The sequence below is a fragment of the Ahaetulla prasina genome, chromosome 3, assembly GCF_028640845.1.
Source record: "Ahaetulla prasina isolate Xishuangbanna chromosome 3, ASM2864084v1, whole genome shotgun sequence".
NCBI lineage: Eukaryota > Metazoa > Chordata > Lepidosauria > Squamata > Colubridae > Ahaetulla > Ahaetulla prasina.
The window spans coordinates 231,847,460-231,862,920 of NC_080541.1; the positions used below are offsets into that span (position 1 = coordinate 231,847,460).

At 45.5% G+C, this 15,461-nt stretch overlaps 1 protein-coding gene across 2 annotated transcripts; it reads right to left on the reverse strand.

The window, feature by feature from the left end:
• Positions 1-1,683: 1,683 nt before the first annotated feature.
• COPS6 (COP9 signalosome subunit 6) lies at positions 1,684-8,226 on the reverse strand. Of its 2 annotated transcripts, none has more exons than XM_058174708.1 (11): positions 8,135-8,226; positions 3,939-4,135; positions 3,720-3,845; positions 3,495-3,626; positions 3,326-3,414; positions 3,141-3,203; positions 2,993-3,040; positions 2,664-2,778; positions 2,353-2,445; positions 2,157-2,257; positions 1,684-1,862 (listed from the first exon to the last, which is right to left on the reverse strand). In XM_058174708.1, the coding sequence occupies exons 1-11, from the start codon at positions 8,209-8,211 to the stop codon at positions 1,722-1,724; spliced, it is 1,182 nt and encodes a 393-aa protein (XP_058030691.1). In that variant the 5' UTR covers positions 8,212-8,226; the 3' UTR covers positions 1,684-1,721. The 2 variants fall into 2 exon arrangements, with proteins under 2 accessions (XP_058030691.1, XP_058030690.1); XM_058174707.1 differs by lacking the exon at positions 8,135-8,226 and adding an exon at positions 4,439-4,533.
• Between the last annotated feature and the right edge of the window lie 7,235 nt (positions 8,227-15,461).

The window sequence follows — 15,461 nt, forward strand, 5'->3', positions numbered from 1 at the left end:
CAACATCTTTTTTACATCAGTGACCAAATCTGGATGCAATATTCCAAGTGTGCCTTACCAAGGCATTACAAAGTGGTATTAACACTTCTCGTGATCTTGATTCTATCTCTCTGTTTATGCAGCCCAGAACTGTGTTGGCTTTTTTGGCAACTGCTGCACACTGCTGGCTCATATCTAAATGATTGTCCACTAGGACTCCAAGATCTCTCTCACAGTTACTATAGAGCAAGGTACCACATATACTGTTCCTATGTATTTTTTCTTGCCTAAATGTAGAACCTTTCTTTTTTCACCACTGAATTTCATTTTGTTAGATAGTACCCCATGTTCAAGTCTGTCAAGATCCTTCTGTATCTTAAATTTATCTTCTGGAGTGTTGGCTATTCCTGCTAGGATTAGGATTGCTACAAAAGAGACTGCTGGGCCTTGATAGTGCATCACATTGGCTTTGCAGTGCAAAGTTTGCGGTGCGAAGTAGGCCAGGGGTGTCAAACTGGCAGCCCGCTGGCCGGATGAGTCACATGCATGGTGCCCACCCCAGCTCCGCGAAGAAAACTGCAAAACATCACGTGATAGCAACATGCCATGAGTTTGACACCCATGTAGTAGACCCTCAAGAGTGAGCTTGGTGGCACAGTGGTTAGAATGCAGTATTGCAGGCTAATTCTGCCCACTGCCCGGAGTTTGATCCAGATTGTTGGGGTGGGGGCAAGATATTGACTCAAGTTGCTTAGAAAGGGCTGTAAAACAATATGAAGTGGCACGTAAGTTTAAGTGCTATTGCTATAGAAGTACATCTGGCACCCACAAGTAGATTTGGTACCAAATCAAATCATGCAAGAGTTTATACTTTTTATATATGATCTTTATAGATTAAAACCTTTTTTGCAACAGAATTAGGTGAGTTCCCTCCCCAAATCTTTCTCAAGGGAGAATATGCTTTCAAGTTAAATACAATTAAATTATCAAATTTGGAAAGGGTTCGAAGTCAACCCTGCCTCAGCACGTTATCCTTGCCAGATAGTTGTGTAGATTCCACTGAGTGTATCCAACTAAGGGAACAAACTCTTACTTTAACTAGGTCCACTCCTGCACACAAGATTTTCCTAATATTTAATTGGAATCTGCCACAAACAGCACAGCTCCTGATCAAGTTTTTAATCCATTGCTTGTTGCTTCTTCTGAAGCCCTTCCCGCTTCTGATTCTTGCTGTTTAAAGTGTTCAGAACTAAGGTGGCCTGACTGCAGCCTAGCAGACTAACAATTTCCTGCAATTTGGAAGTCACTAGATTTTATGCAACCTAAACTTGTTTGCCTTCTTTACAACCCTTTCATATTGGTCTCTTACTCAGCTTGTGGATGAGTAAAGTTCTCTCTTCCCCTCCCCCCACCAAGTACCACTTTTTTTAAAAAAAAATTATTTGAATTTATATCCCGCCCTTCTCCGAAGACTCAGGGCGGCTTGCATTGTGTTAAGCACTTCCAGAATACATTCGTTCTCATCTGGTTCTTGTGTATTTGGTTTCTTCCTTGCTGTTAAATTGCACTGGGCACGTAAATGGGGTACAAAAAGCGCAAATCAGCATTCTGCTCAAAACTATTCCCGATTGTGCTTCAGAGGGAACACTAGACAATGGGAAGAAATAACACTTGTGATTTTGGGGCACTCCTACGCACATCATCTCATTCAGCACAATCACTTTATTAGGGAGCACCAAATCTTAGAAGAAAAGTCCTCGCATGCGGCGCCCAATGCTCTGGCGGTCATAGAGGATGTTGAACTTGTTCACAAACTGGTTCATGGTGTTGCAGGTCTTGGTGATGGTGCCCAGATAGGTCATGAGGCCCACATCGTTACATTGCTAGACAGGAGATTAAATAGGCATCAGAAAGCATGGCCTGTGAGTCAGGGCCTGTGCTGTCCACAGCTTTAAAACCGCTGTGAGAAATTGTGGTGGCATCTGCTTTAGGAAAACTTGGGAATCCTTTTTGCTTCCCTCCATTTCACTTGGGTGGCTGCCCCATGTACCATGTGTGCCTGCATTGAGCATGGCAACTTTTCTATGTGTACAACAGTTCCCTCTCCTCCCCTGGAACAACTCCATTCTGCATTTATTCGGCTGCAAGCTACAGCTCTTCCCCTCCTGAGAACTCACATCATAAAAATCTGTCTTGAATTTGTCAGTGCTCAGCACAGGTAGGCAGTGGCAAAGGGCATAAGCTTCTCGCAGAATCTCATGGTTGAATGGTACCTCACCTGCATCAGAAGGAAATGCATTGGGAGATCAACACTACCCATGTGAGAGCTGAGGCATCAGGCTTGCATGCTGCATTTCTACAGCTCTGTCTCACCTGCTTCGGAAGCTTTAACATATTCCAAAATAAGTTTGACACGGCTGTGAAGCATCTTTATGGCACTGTGCTGTGCGATGAGGTGCTCAGCAACTGTCAAGGAGAAACAAGGAGAAAAAGTAAAAGCTCTGCTCCTAACAGAGGCCTGGAAGCCTGAAATGTCCAAAGAGTTTAAATGCAATAAAGGACAGCTCATGTCCACCCACAATACTGGTGATAAGTTACACCCCTCCCAGCCAAACTGAATCCATATTCAGCAATAGCTAGAGGAAGCTCATTCCCGCACACCAATCCTCAGTGCCCTACCTCACCTGTGGAGTTTTCCCCGCTGCCTGTTGCCGTCATCCGTGCCACGTGATCGACTCCGATGCGCTCAGCCTCCTCTGTGGCCAGGGTGTATGTCAGCTCAGCAAATAACATAGTTGCCTTGAAAAAAAAAGAGCGGAGAATTGAGACGTGTTTCCGGACAATGACACAAAAGCCGACTTACAGTACAGTCGGGCTGTGCAAGAAATGCCCTCAGGATCTCCCATCTTGAAAGCAGCTCACGGAACAGAACATGTGAACTGAGGTTTCCCAGAACTCCAGAGCACCAGGAACATCGAAAGGGACAGGCGGTAGAAGTTGCAGCAAGTATTACCTCTCCGTTGATGATGTCAATCACAGACTCAAAGACACTGACAGGCAGCTAAGGGAAGAGAGAGTGCACACAGCTCACTGTTGGGCTCAGCACAGAGAGGCAGTCGCTGAAGGGTTCCAATGGGCAGGACAGAGGAGTAAGTACTCACGTCTGTGTGCTTGGTCATGGGGTTCAGCTTGAGGAACAGGGGGCTTTCAATGATCTCACAAACCTGAGTAGAGAACGGCACACATGAAAGTCCTGCCAGACACGGAGGGCCACCTCTCCCAAGTCAGCCCCCCCCTCTCCCAAGTCAGCCCCCCCCCCCACGCAGCCTCCCTCAGACTGACTCACCTGTTTGTGGACGTGGATATCAGACTGATCCGGGGGGCCGCCAGTGGTGTACCAGCCCAGGAACTCCAGATCCTTGAACACTTGCTTAACTGCAGGGGAGGGAAAGGCAGCTCAGACGAGCCTCCAACGCCACCGGCTGCTGCCCCCCTCCCTTGCCCGTCCGGCTTACACTGCTCCTCCTTGGTGTAGTAGTACTCCTTGTCGATCACCACATTCTCCTCCACGGAGTGGGACAGCAGCTCGAAGGAGTTCATCACCTCGATGTTGCGGCCCTCCTGGCAGCCGATCAGAGCCCCGATCACTGGCGAAAGCGGGGCCGTGGAGCGTCAGGGGGGTTCCGCCCGCCGGTTTCCCTCCCCCCGCCCCCCCCATGCCTTCTCCCAGTCCCGCTCACCTTGGACGGGGCGTCCCTCCTGCGAGCGCATCCGGATCCAGTGGTCGCTGATGTTGAGGATGACCAGCGGGTGCAGCGCCACCGACACGCTGCCCGTCACACCCGAGGCCATCACCGCCGGCGCCGCTACGGGGGGTGGAGAGGGCACGCGGTGAAGGGTGGGGGTCGCCGCGGCAGCGCCCCCCCCCCGCCCCCCGCAGGAGCCCGGCCCCTCCTTACCCGCCGCGTCCACTTCCATGCCAGCCCCGTTGCTGCCGCCGCCGCCGCCGCCGCCTGTTCCGGCCAAAGAGGAGCCTCCGCCGCCGGGAGTCATAGCAGCAGCCGGCGCCGCCATCTTGGCCGCGGAGGTCCCGCCGAGCCTCCGTAGAGACGCGTGTGCGAGGGGCGCGGCCGAGCGGAAGCGGAAGGGGTGGGATCTGTGAGCGAGGGAAATTTTGGCCCTCCGGTGGATGGCTGCCGATCCCCTCCCCGCCCTCGCGGCCTCCTCCTCCCTCCCCCCCGGGTGCCGCCGGCCCCTCCCTTTCCCGCCGAGAGACGCGTTTCCCGCGGTCCCTTGTCCCGTGGGTGTCCGCGCCCATCGCCCTTTCCCCGGCTGAATATTGCACGTACTGGGGGAAAAGAAATAAGCGGCAGGCCTGGCCGCGGGATCCGCTGCCTGGTTTTTGAAAGGATCGCAAGCCAAAACGTATAAAAGAAAGGACGGGCAATTTTTATCTCACTTCTTTGCAAAGAGGGCGCCCCGCCACGCGCGCGCAGGTTCAGGGCTCGCCCCTGAAGCCCCACGAAGGTTTTCTTTCATGTTCCCCGTCGCCCGTTTGCCTCGCTGCTGAGGACGCTCGGGCCGTCACAATCTATCCGAGCCGCCTAAAATGAACACATATTTACAATTTATCTCCTAACAACCACTAGTTTCTGGGGGGGTGGGGGGGTGTTCTCTAGTTGCCAAGAAATTCCAACTAAAACCAGTTCGGAGCAGAGGTGGGTTTCAGCAGGTTCTGGCCAGTTCTGGAGAACCGGTAGTAGAAATTTTGAGTAGTTCAGAGAACCGTTAGTAAAAATTCTGACTGGCCCAGCCCCTATCTATCCTCTGCTTCCTGAGTCCCAGCTGATTGGGAGGAAATGGGGATTTTGCAGTATCCTTCCCCAGCCATGCCCACCAAGCCACGCCACACCCACCAAGCCACGCCCACAGAACCGGTAGTAAAAAATTTGAAACCTACCATTGGTTCGGAGCCTGCCAGGGGAGTCTTGCCCCTTTGTCCCTAAAGGCAAGGTTTCAGCTCAAACACCATTTATGAGCTTAGATAAAGGCACAGTGTTTTGTTTGTGTCCTGCTACAATATGAATAGAATTTTTATTGGCCAAGTGTGATTGGACACACAAGGAATTTGTCTTGGTGCATATGCTCTCAGTGTACATAAAAGAAAAGATACGTTCATCAAGGTATCAATATAAATCATAAGGATTGCCAGCAACAAGTTATAGTCATACAGTCATAAATGGAAAGAGATTGGTGATGGGAACTGTGAGAAGATTAATAGTAGTGCAGATTCAGTAAATAGTTTGACAGTGTTGATTATTTGTTTAGCAGAGTGATGGCCTTCGGGAAAAAACTGTTCTTGTGTCTAGTTGTTCTGGTGTGCAGTGCTCTATAGCGTCGTTTTGAGGGTAGGAGTTGAAACAGTTTATGTCCAGGATGCGAGAGGTCTGTAAATATTTTCACGGCCCTCTTCTTGATTCGTGCAGTATACAGGTCCTCAATGGAAGGCAGGTTGGTAGCAATTATTTTTTCTGCAGTTCTAATTATCCTCTGAAGTCTGTGTTTTTCTAGTTGGGTTGCAGAACCGAACCAGACAGTTATAGAGGTGCAAATGACAGACTCAATAATTCCTCTATAGAACTGAATCAGAAGCTCCTTGGGCAGTTTGAGCTTACTGAGTTGGCGCAGAAAGAGCATTCTGTATTCTGTATTCTGTAAAAACAATACTCCTTTCCCCTTTCCCACATGGGGAACCTGCAAAAAGGTTGGAATAGGACCAAAAAAAAAAAAATCCCTGGCTGGGCTGGCATAGAGCAAGTGGGGTACAGGAGCTCAAGAGCAGAAACTGCGAGAATAACAATGAAAACAAAAGCCCCCAAAGGAGAGGGGAATTGAGAGTGTGATGATTTGTGGAGTGATTAGAGATTATAATTTAAGATTTATTTTGGATTATGATTGTTAGTTTTGATACCCCGCATTTTGTTCTGGGAAGTCTTGGGGGGGGGCTGGGGGGTTAGGGAGAGGGGAATTAAGGGGGGATGAGGGTAGAAAATGGAATGATGGTTAATGTACAGGGATTATTGAAGATGTATAAATATAATTAATGTAAGGTCAGATCTGCCCAGCTACCATTTCAGAATGGTGGGGAGGGAGGGAGGAGAAGAGAGTAGGAGGTAGGAAAGAGGAGAAGAGGAAGAAAGAGGGGTAGAAGAGGGAGAAGGAAGGTGTAGAGGGGAGGGAGGAGAGGATGTAGATAAGAGAAAGGGAGGAAGGTGTGGAAAGTAGAAGAAGGTAGAAGAGGGAAGAGAGTTAAAAGGAGGTGGTGGTGACTGGGCAAGCCCGACTAATTATATATGACTGTACATTAAATATGTTATTGGATATGAATGTAAAAATAAAACTTTTTTTATATATATAAAAAAAAGAACAAAAGCCCCCCCACCGGAGCCAAAAGTGACAGAAAGGATGTAGCAGCTGAGACCGAGGGGGGAAGGAAGGCCAGACAGCCCCACAGGCCACCTCCAGGCAGGGAAGAGGAATCAAAGTCCGGCAGAAACTCACCTCTTGGGAGAAAGTAAAGGAATGGGTGGGTTCAACTTCAACAAGGGCTTCTCCCTAGCAGTTGGGGGGGGGTATTTTTAATCCTCCACTTGTCACCTGCTCATTAGGGTTAGAAGTCATGACAGCCATTAAGTGAAGCATTCATGTGATTGCCTCGGGACCCCCCCCCCATCTCTGCCGTGCCCAATGTGGTCATTAAATGAATGTGTGCAGGTCAATAAGCAGAGCACAAAGTGTCTTGGGGCCCCAACCTTCCAAGGCCTCCCCCACCCCATGTTCTCCCCATCTGCTTCTCGAGATTCCCACAAGCCATGGGCCTGCTTCCCAGCCCACTGGGCCCTCCCGCCCACACTGTGTCACCTGCAGAACAAGGGCGAGTGACCACAGGAGTGCTGCAGTGGCCGTAACTTTGGGGCTCCTTTTTGCAGAGGTTTGCCATAACTTTGTTCCAGTCGTAAGTCAAGGTCTACCTTTAATCTGCTTTTGTTTGGCGAGAACTATAAAGGAAGCTTCAGAAGAGTCATGGCACATGCCTCACAATAACCGGGAAGGATGTGTTTGGACAACAACTAGCTTGGCTTCTTCGAAGAGCTTTGTCTCCTAAAAGGTAGAGAAGGGAACTAGAGGGTCAGCCATATTGGACTTAATTCTTACTAACAGATGAAAAGATGGGGGAGGGATTGTAGTTGTGTGAACTTTGGAGGAAAGTGATCATGTCATATTCAACATAATACAGGCATAAGTCATTCAACAAAATCAAACTAATGCCTTAGACTTTAAGAGAGCTGACTTCTTGAAAAGTAATAGAATTTAGGAAGGATTTAATGGATGGAATTGGAAATCCTAAGGGTGGTGGTGATGGTGGTGGTGGTGGAAACAATTGAAGATGCTTGGGAAATTGCAAAATCAGATTATAAAATAATCTTTTCCCGAAGGCCATCACTCTGCTAAACAAATAATTCCATCAACACTGTCGGACTATTTACTGAATCTACACTACTATTAATCGTTTCATAGTTCCCATCACCAATCTCTTTCCACTTATGACTGTATGACTATAACTTGTTGCTGGCAATCCTTATGATTTATATTGATATATTGACCATCAATTGTGTTGTAAATGTCGTACCTTGATGAACGTATCTTTTCTTTTATGTACACTGAGAGCATATGCACCAAGACAAATTCCTTGTGTGTCCAATCACACTTGGCCAATAAAAATTCTATTCTAAAAGCCCATATTTAACACAGTACCACAAAGAAAAAAAGGAGACCCCCCCCAGACAAAAACAGCATGGTTGCATAAAGAAATAATTTATAAACTAAGACAAAGAAGATAGAATTTTGTCAAGAGAATATGATGGTCATAGCAAACACTCTCTTCCAGCAACCCAAGAGACGATTCTACACATGGGACATCACAGACGGTCAACACAGAAATCAGATTGACAGTGCTCTGCAGCCAAAGATGGAGAAGTGCTATTGTTGTGTCTGTGCTCCCCAAGCCAGGCCTCCTGCCAGAAAGTGACTTGGAGCCGGGCCTGCTGCCAGAAAGTGACCTGGAAAGTGAGGGGGAAGGGCCATCAGGACTTACCTTGGGAGCACTGGCTCCCCTAGCTCAGCTCCAGTAGCCAGAAGCAGGCTAGGTGGAAGAGATAATGAGGCCTCCATCCCCTGACTCCCCCCCCAGGCCACGCCTTCAGACCCAGCTGATAGCAATCAGGCTTGGTTGGATCCTAGGTTTCGTAGGCAAGAGAGGAGGGAACAACAGAAGCAGGGGTGGGGCAGGCCTAGGAAGTGCTGAGTCATGGAGCCACACGCCACAGGATATAAAGGCAGTGAGCACTGCTGTGTCTCTTCGTAGCTGGCAAATCAACTGATTAACTGAGAGCTGAAGTGACTCACCAGAGTCGAGGGAGATATCAGAGAACTTGGCAGACCTTCGCTATTCTGCTGCCGGAGCTGATAGTGCCGGCTAATTAAGCCATCACTCGGACGGAGGCGAAGGAGGACAGAACAGCTATACAGTCAGTAAAAACAAGACCAGGAGCTGACTGTGGCTCAGATCATGAGCTACTCGTTGCAAAATTTAGGCTTAAATTGAAGAAAGTAGGGAGGAGAGCTGGAGAAGAGCCTAATGCTGGGAAAGTAGGCCGACAAATTTGGAAAACTCAACAGTGGCCACAGGATTGGAAAAGGTCAGTTTATATTCCAATTCTAAAGAAAGGCAATGCCAATGAATTTTCAAACTATCGCACCATTGCACTCATTTCACATGCTAGTAAGGTTATGCTTAAAATCCTACAAGCTAGGCTCCAACAGTATGTGGATCAAGAACTACCAAAAATACAGGCAGGATTTCGAAGAGGCAGAGGAACTAGAGATCAAATTGCCAACATATGCTGGGTCATGGAGAAAGCTAGGGAATTCCAGAAAAACATCTGCTTCATTGACTATGCTAAAACATTTGATTGTGTGGATCACAACAAATTGTGGCAAGTTCTTAAAGAGATGAGAGTACCCGACCATCTTATTTGACTCTTGAGAAACCTATATGCAGGTCAAGAAGCAACAGTGACAAGTGGACATGGAACCACTGATTAGTTCAAAATTGGGAAAGGAGTCCGGCAAGGCTGTATACTGCCTATTTAACTTATATGCAGATCACATCACTTCCCCCAGGACTCCGTCAACTTCCGGACCTCCGAACCTTCCGTCGCGAGCTTAAAACACACTTATTCATCTGCGCAGGACTGGATTAGTTTTTAAATTTATATTGGTTTTAAATGGTTTTTATTATTTATATTGCTTTTTAATTTGGCTTTGTAGAATAAGTTTTTTAACTGTGGTTTTAGTCTGTATTTATATGTCTTTTACTTGCCTGTGAACCGCCCTGAGTCCCTCGGGAGATAGGGCGGTATATAAATGTGATTAATAAATAAAAAATAAATAAATGATACCTTTGCAAGAGATTAACTCAGCAAGGTTGCTTACCAGATTCCATTGCAAGCTGTTCTGTCCCCCCCATCTCAGTCAAGGAGACACGTGAACTGACTCAATTAGCCAGCAATTTAGTCCACGGCAGCTATCAGCTCTGGCAGCAGACCAGCGAACGTCTGCCAAGGTTTTCTTTATCTTCCCTGATGCCGGTGTCACAGAAGCTCATTACCGGAGCAACCAGGAAGTCAGGAACAAACAGCAATCCAGGTCAAATGCTCAGTCAAATAGTTCAGCTCAAGTTTTCTCCAGTCAGTTTGTTTTGTCCGTCTCGAAGTAGTAGAGCACCCCCTCCTGCTTTTATACCCTGTGGGGTGTGGCTCCGTGACTCAGCACACTCTAGACCTGCCCCACCCCTTCTTTTGTTGTTCCTGCCTCTCTTGTCTATGAAACCTGGGATCTAACCAGGACCTATTGTCCACAGCTGGGTCTGGAAGCGTTGCCTGGGTGGGGGGAGATGCAGGAGACAGAGGCCTCGTCACCTCGTCTACCTGGCCTGCCTCTGGCTCCTGGAGCTGAACCAGAGAGGCCGGCCCTGCAGAGGGGAGCCCCGACAGCCCTTCCCCCTCACTCTCTGAGTCACTTTCTGGCAGGGGGCCAGGCCCGGGGGGGGGCTGGAGCCACAACACAAGCATCTGGACAAACCAGGAGGGGCAGATACAAAAGTGCCAAAACCTTCCTAACTTTGAGTTTTATCTTCCAGATGCCATCCTTGGGGTAGGTGGGGATGCATGTGAGCCTGGATGTGATGATGCTTGGGGCGGTCAATCAGGCAGAGCCAGGAGATTCACATACGAGTCCAATGCCAATTGTGGATTCATCCGGGCCACGCCAACACTGGTGCTGCTGTCGCCATACCAGACACAGCATGAAGCTCTCACCACTGCTGTAGCCGCAGCCATGTTCCCAGAAGCTGATGCTGATGTCCCAGCAGCACAACTGGGAGGTGGGGCCACTAAACAGCCAACAGCCAAGCCGTGGAGACTTTGCTAAATCTTGGCTTGTCTAAGGAACTAGCCGGCCAGCCTGGATTAAGGGGCGGGGTGTTGGCTGATTTACAGGCTGAAAGCATGTTGGGGGCTCGGCTGGGTGGTGGAGTCACAGGAGGAGTGCGGGAGACATTAAAAAGGTGGTAGGGAGCACTGCATTATTTTCTTCACTGATTGTTGGAACAGGCTGGAGCACTGGATAAAGATTGCTACACCCAGGAACCTGGTTTGTCTTCTTTCAAAGCGCTGTCTGGAACCTGACAACATCATGAGAAAGGTAGAGTTAGATGAATCAAAAGTTGGAATTAAGATTGCCAGGAGAAATATCAACAACCAGATATGCAGATGATACCACTTTAATGGCAGAAAGTGAAGAGGAACTAAAAAGCCTCATGATGCGGGTGAAGAAGAAGAGGGCAAAAGTTGGTTTGAAACTCAACATTAAGAAAACTAAGATCATGGCATCCAGCCCTCTCAATTCCTGGCAAATAGATGGGAAAGAAATGGAGGTAGTGACAGATTTTATTTTTCTGGGCTCTAAGATCACCACAGATTGGGACTGCAGCCAAGAAATTAAAAGATGCTTGCTCTTGGGGAAGAAAGCTGTGGCAGGTCTTTTTCAGGTCTTTTTTTCATTTTCAGGTCTGAAAAAGATATACAAGCATTTGAAAGAATTTGAGGAAATGACAGGTCTGAAAGTAAATTGGTCAAAATCAGAATTATTGATGGATAGTAATGGTAATGAGCGTGAGAATATGCAAGAGCAATTTGGGATAAGGATTAAAAATACATTGAAATATTTGGGTACAGTGCTCTCACTCAAGGTTAAAGAATTGAAAAAACTTAATTATGATGTGGTGATTAATGAAATTGAGAAGAAGATAGATAAATATAAAATGTTAAAGTTGTCTTGGTTTGGTAGAATTGCAATGTGTAAGATGATGTTGCTGCCCAAGTTTAACTTTTTATTCGAGATGCTACCGTTAAATTTGACAGAGAAAAATATTGAAGGATATCAGAAAAAATTGGACAAATTTTGCAATGGTGGGAAAAGACCTAGATTAGTGAAGAAAATGTGGTATCAAAATCAAAAGGAAGGTGGATTAGGAATCCCCAAATTATTTAATTATTACTGTGCATATGGTATCCGGATTGTGGTAAAAATACTTAAAGGTGAAGATAACTATTGGAGAGACTTAGAGTTAAGGGATATAGAGAAATTTGGATCAAGGTGGTTTTTAGATAAAGCAAACTTAAAATGTGTAATTAGAAGTTATTGGTTAAAATGTGGAATAAATTTGTTAAAATTTTAATTCCGGATATAATCTTTTTGGGGAAGACAATTGGAAATTGGCCGATTAAAAATAATATAAGACGTAATGAAGTGATTAAAGAGGAAAATATAGAAATTATTAGAGATTGGATAAAAGTTTTAGAAAATGAAAGGAGGAACAAAGAAATTACTGAAAAATTAGGGTTAAATTGGTTTGAAAAAATACAGATAGAAAAATGGACAAAAAAATTAAGGGAAAACTATTCGATAAATAGATGTGAAACTGAATTTGAATATTTAGTATCTCGGATTATGAAAGATGAAATTGGGCTAAAGGGACTCGTTAGCAGGGTTTATAAGATTATAAACTCTGATGAAAAATTACAAAGAGTGATGAGGACAAATTGGGAAAAAGATCTTAATATTGAAATACCAGAGTCAGATTGGAATGTGAATTGGAATAGTAGAATTATGAGAACTTTATCTATAAGGATTAAAGAGCATAATTATAAAGTTGTTTGGAAATGGTATTTGACTCCAGTAAGATTGTCACAAATGGATAAAAAAATTAGTAAAAAATGTTGGAGATGTGAGATGGAACTGGGGACTTATGAACATATGTGGTATAAATGTGATAAGGTTAAAAAGTTTTGGCAACAATTGGAGAAAATGATATTTGAAATGATGGGGAAAGTAATAATATTGAGAGTGGAAACTATATTATTGTTGGTAATTAAGGAAATAGAATTAACAAAATATGAAAAAGAATTGATCAGAATTATGATTATAATAGGTAGAATTATAATAGCTAGATATTGGAAATTAGATGTGATTTTTAGAATAGAAGAGTGGAATTCTGAAATGTGGAAATTAGCCTTAAATGATAAAATGACATGTGATATTAAAATTAGAAGTGGTGTGTATAAAGAAGATATTTTCTGGAAGACTTGGAAACCATTCGTGGACTATGCGCTTGGAACATTGGACACCTCAGTACCTGTACCTTGAGAACGTGGATTTTGGCAATCATGAGGATATATCCGAAGACCCAAATCTTCTTTTTTTTTTATGTATAGCACAAGGGTGGAAAAATGTATTTTTTTTTTTTTTTGTAATGTTAAAAAAAATTAAAATAAAATAAAATAAAATAAACTGAGGAGCAAAAAAAAAAAAAAAAAAAAAAGAAAGCTGTGGCAAATCTAGATAGCCTACTAAAAAGCAGAGACATCACCCTGCCAACAAAAGTATGTATAGTCAAGGCTATAGTTTTCCCAGTTGCAATGTATGGCTGTGAAAATTGGACCATAAGAAAGGCTGAGCGCCAAAGAATTGAGACCTTTGAACTATGGTGTTGGAGAAGACTCCTGCGAGTTCCTTGGACTGCAAGGTGATCAAACCAGGCAGTCATAGGGGAGATCAACCCTGACTGCTCTTTAGATTAGAAGGCCAGATCCTGAAAATGAAACTCCAATACTTTGGCCACCTAATGAGAAGGAAGGACTCACTGGAGAAGAGCCTAATGCTGGCAAAGTCTGAGGGCAAAAGAAGAACGGGACGACAGAGAATGAGGTGCCTGGATGGAGTTACTGAAGCAGTAGGCGTGAGCTTAAATGGACTCCAGAGGATGGTATAGGACAGGAAGGCCTGGAGAAACATTGTCCATGGGGTTGCAATGGGTCGAACATGGCAATTAACAACATAAAAAAATGGAAAGTGGGACACAACTAAAACCAGCAATTAGCCTGAATCAGAAAGGATGGAGTCAGGAATGCTAAAGCTCAGAATGACCTTGCAAAAAATGCCAGGAATAACAACAGAATAACAGAATTAGAAGGGACCTTGGAGATCATCTAGTCCAGAGGTCTCCAACCTTGGTCCCTTTTTAAGACTTGTGGACTTCAACTCCCAGAGTCCCTCAGCCAGCAAAGCTGGCTGAGGAACTCTAGGAGTTGAAGTCCACAAGTCTTAAAAGGGACCAAGGTTGAAGACCCCTGATCTAGTCCAATCCCCTGTTCAAAGAGAATGTTACGTATGTATGTACAGAGGACTATATTTGCATACTTGCTGCTTATTGGTCTAGCGATGGGAAAAAAACCTGCTGTCAGTGGCCAGCTAGGCTGATGGAACTCTAAAAAGAAAGCTCCAGCAACGTGCCAGCGAGTCTATTCTGATCGCAAGTCCATAATAAAGGTGCTGAAATACTATCCGCATCCTTCCTCTTCACTGTGCCCCCTATTTAACACTGATGATGAAGTTGGGATCCTGAAGAGGACAAAGGCGGACAAAGAGCTGACCTCAACCTCGTGGCATCTGCGGTGATCTTATCGCAAGGGACAACCTCTGCAGCAGCCAACCCAAGATGACCACACAAACTTCACCCACACAGTTTGACCCAAAAATAGAGGAATGGCGCACCTACGTGGGTCATTTCCAGATGTTCCTGGAAGCCCACAACTACTAAGACCTCCCCGACAACAGCAAAAGGGCACTTTTCCTTAGTTATTGTGGGCCAAAAATTTACAAGATGGCACAGACATTAGCAGCTCCAATGGACATTGAATTGATAATCTGTCAATGTCAGCCTCCACTTTAATTAAGTGTATTTCTCCTACTAGACTGTTTTACTGTTTTATTACTTCATTAAAGGTTTGCTTCTTACTGAATGTCTTACATGGTTTATGGAGGAGGGGGGAGGTTTGTACCGTTGCAAGCTTCGGCTGACATTGCATGTGTGGGGGAGGGAGATAGCCTTTCAAACAGACGTTTGAACTGATTTGGCGCAACGGGAGTTGCCTGCTTCACATTCCATCCAGAAGATTGACAGAGGGAGAATATTGGAAGTGAAACTACACGTGGCCAAGGAGGAAGATGACATTGGATTATAACTATTTGAACTCTAGTGGGAGGAGGGCTCAGGAGGGGATATGACGTCTGTGGTTTTAGTATACTTTCAGTTCTGGCTTAGCTTCGATTGCATTCTGACGTGTTTAATAAAAATTTCCAATTTTTTCAAAATGATGGAGTTGGGTCTTTATTTTCTTAAACATTGATCTGAGGCAAGCTGACAGTCAGGTTCCGTAAAGATTGGAAAAATAAACCTCATAATGCAAAAGCAGTAACCAAGTCTGTTTAGCCTGATAGTATTAACTGACCACCTTAAATTGTTACAGAAAGGAATTTTTTTTGAAGCTGACACCCCATCACCTTTTAATCAGTATACAGCTCCATCCCAGTGCAATCACTCAATTATCCAATTACCCATATCCTCCCTCTCCTTCCCCAATCCATCACAAGCCACTTCAGTTGTTCCTGCTCCGTCTTTCCTTAAAGTGATAAGGTTGATAAACTGCTTCAGTGCATGACCCTGATGTCATCTAGCACGCGACTGGGAAGTTGAAATGAGAGGCATGCCTTGGGGCTGACAACCCAGAAGAGCAGGCACACAGTACAGGTCATTTGCAAAATTGTGCAGCAGCGGAATGGTGATCCCCACACGAATGGCAGCCCCAAGTACCGTTGCAGGGCTGGAGCTGACATGCAGCCCCCTCTACCATGGAGATGGTGTCTAAAACATAGGAACAGCAGCGCTTTAAGACGATAGAGGCCCCAGCTTGTCTGAGTACTGATGGTGGTACTTGGCAACAAGCCGTGAAGCAGTTACA

Coding starts and splice junctions, on each gene's coding strand:
- COPS6 (XM_058174707.1), bottom strand. CDS start 4,518: ATGAAAGAAAACCTTCGTGGGGCTTCAGGGGCGAGCCCTGAACCTGCG. Junction 2,446..2,663: donor CAGCGGGGAAAACTCCACAG/GTGAGGTAGGGC, acceptor TCTCCTTGACAG/TTGCTGAGCACCTCATCGCA. Junction 2,258..2,352: donor TGTTAAAGCTTCCGAAGCAG/GTGAGACAGAGC, acceptor CTTCTGATGCAG/GTGAGGTACCATTCAACCAT.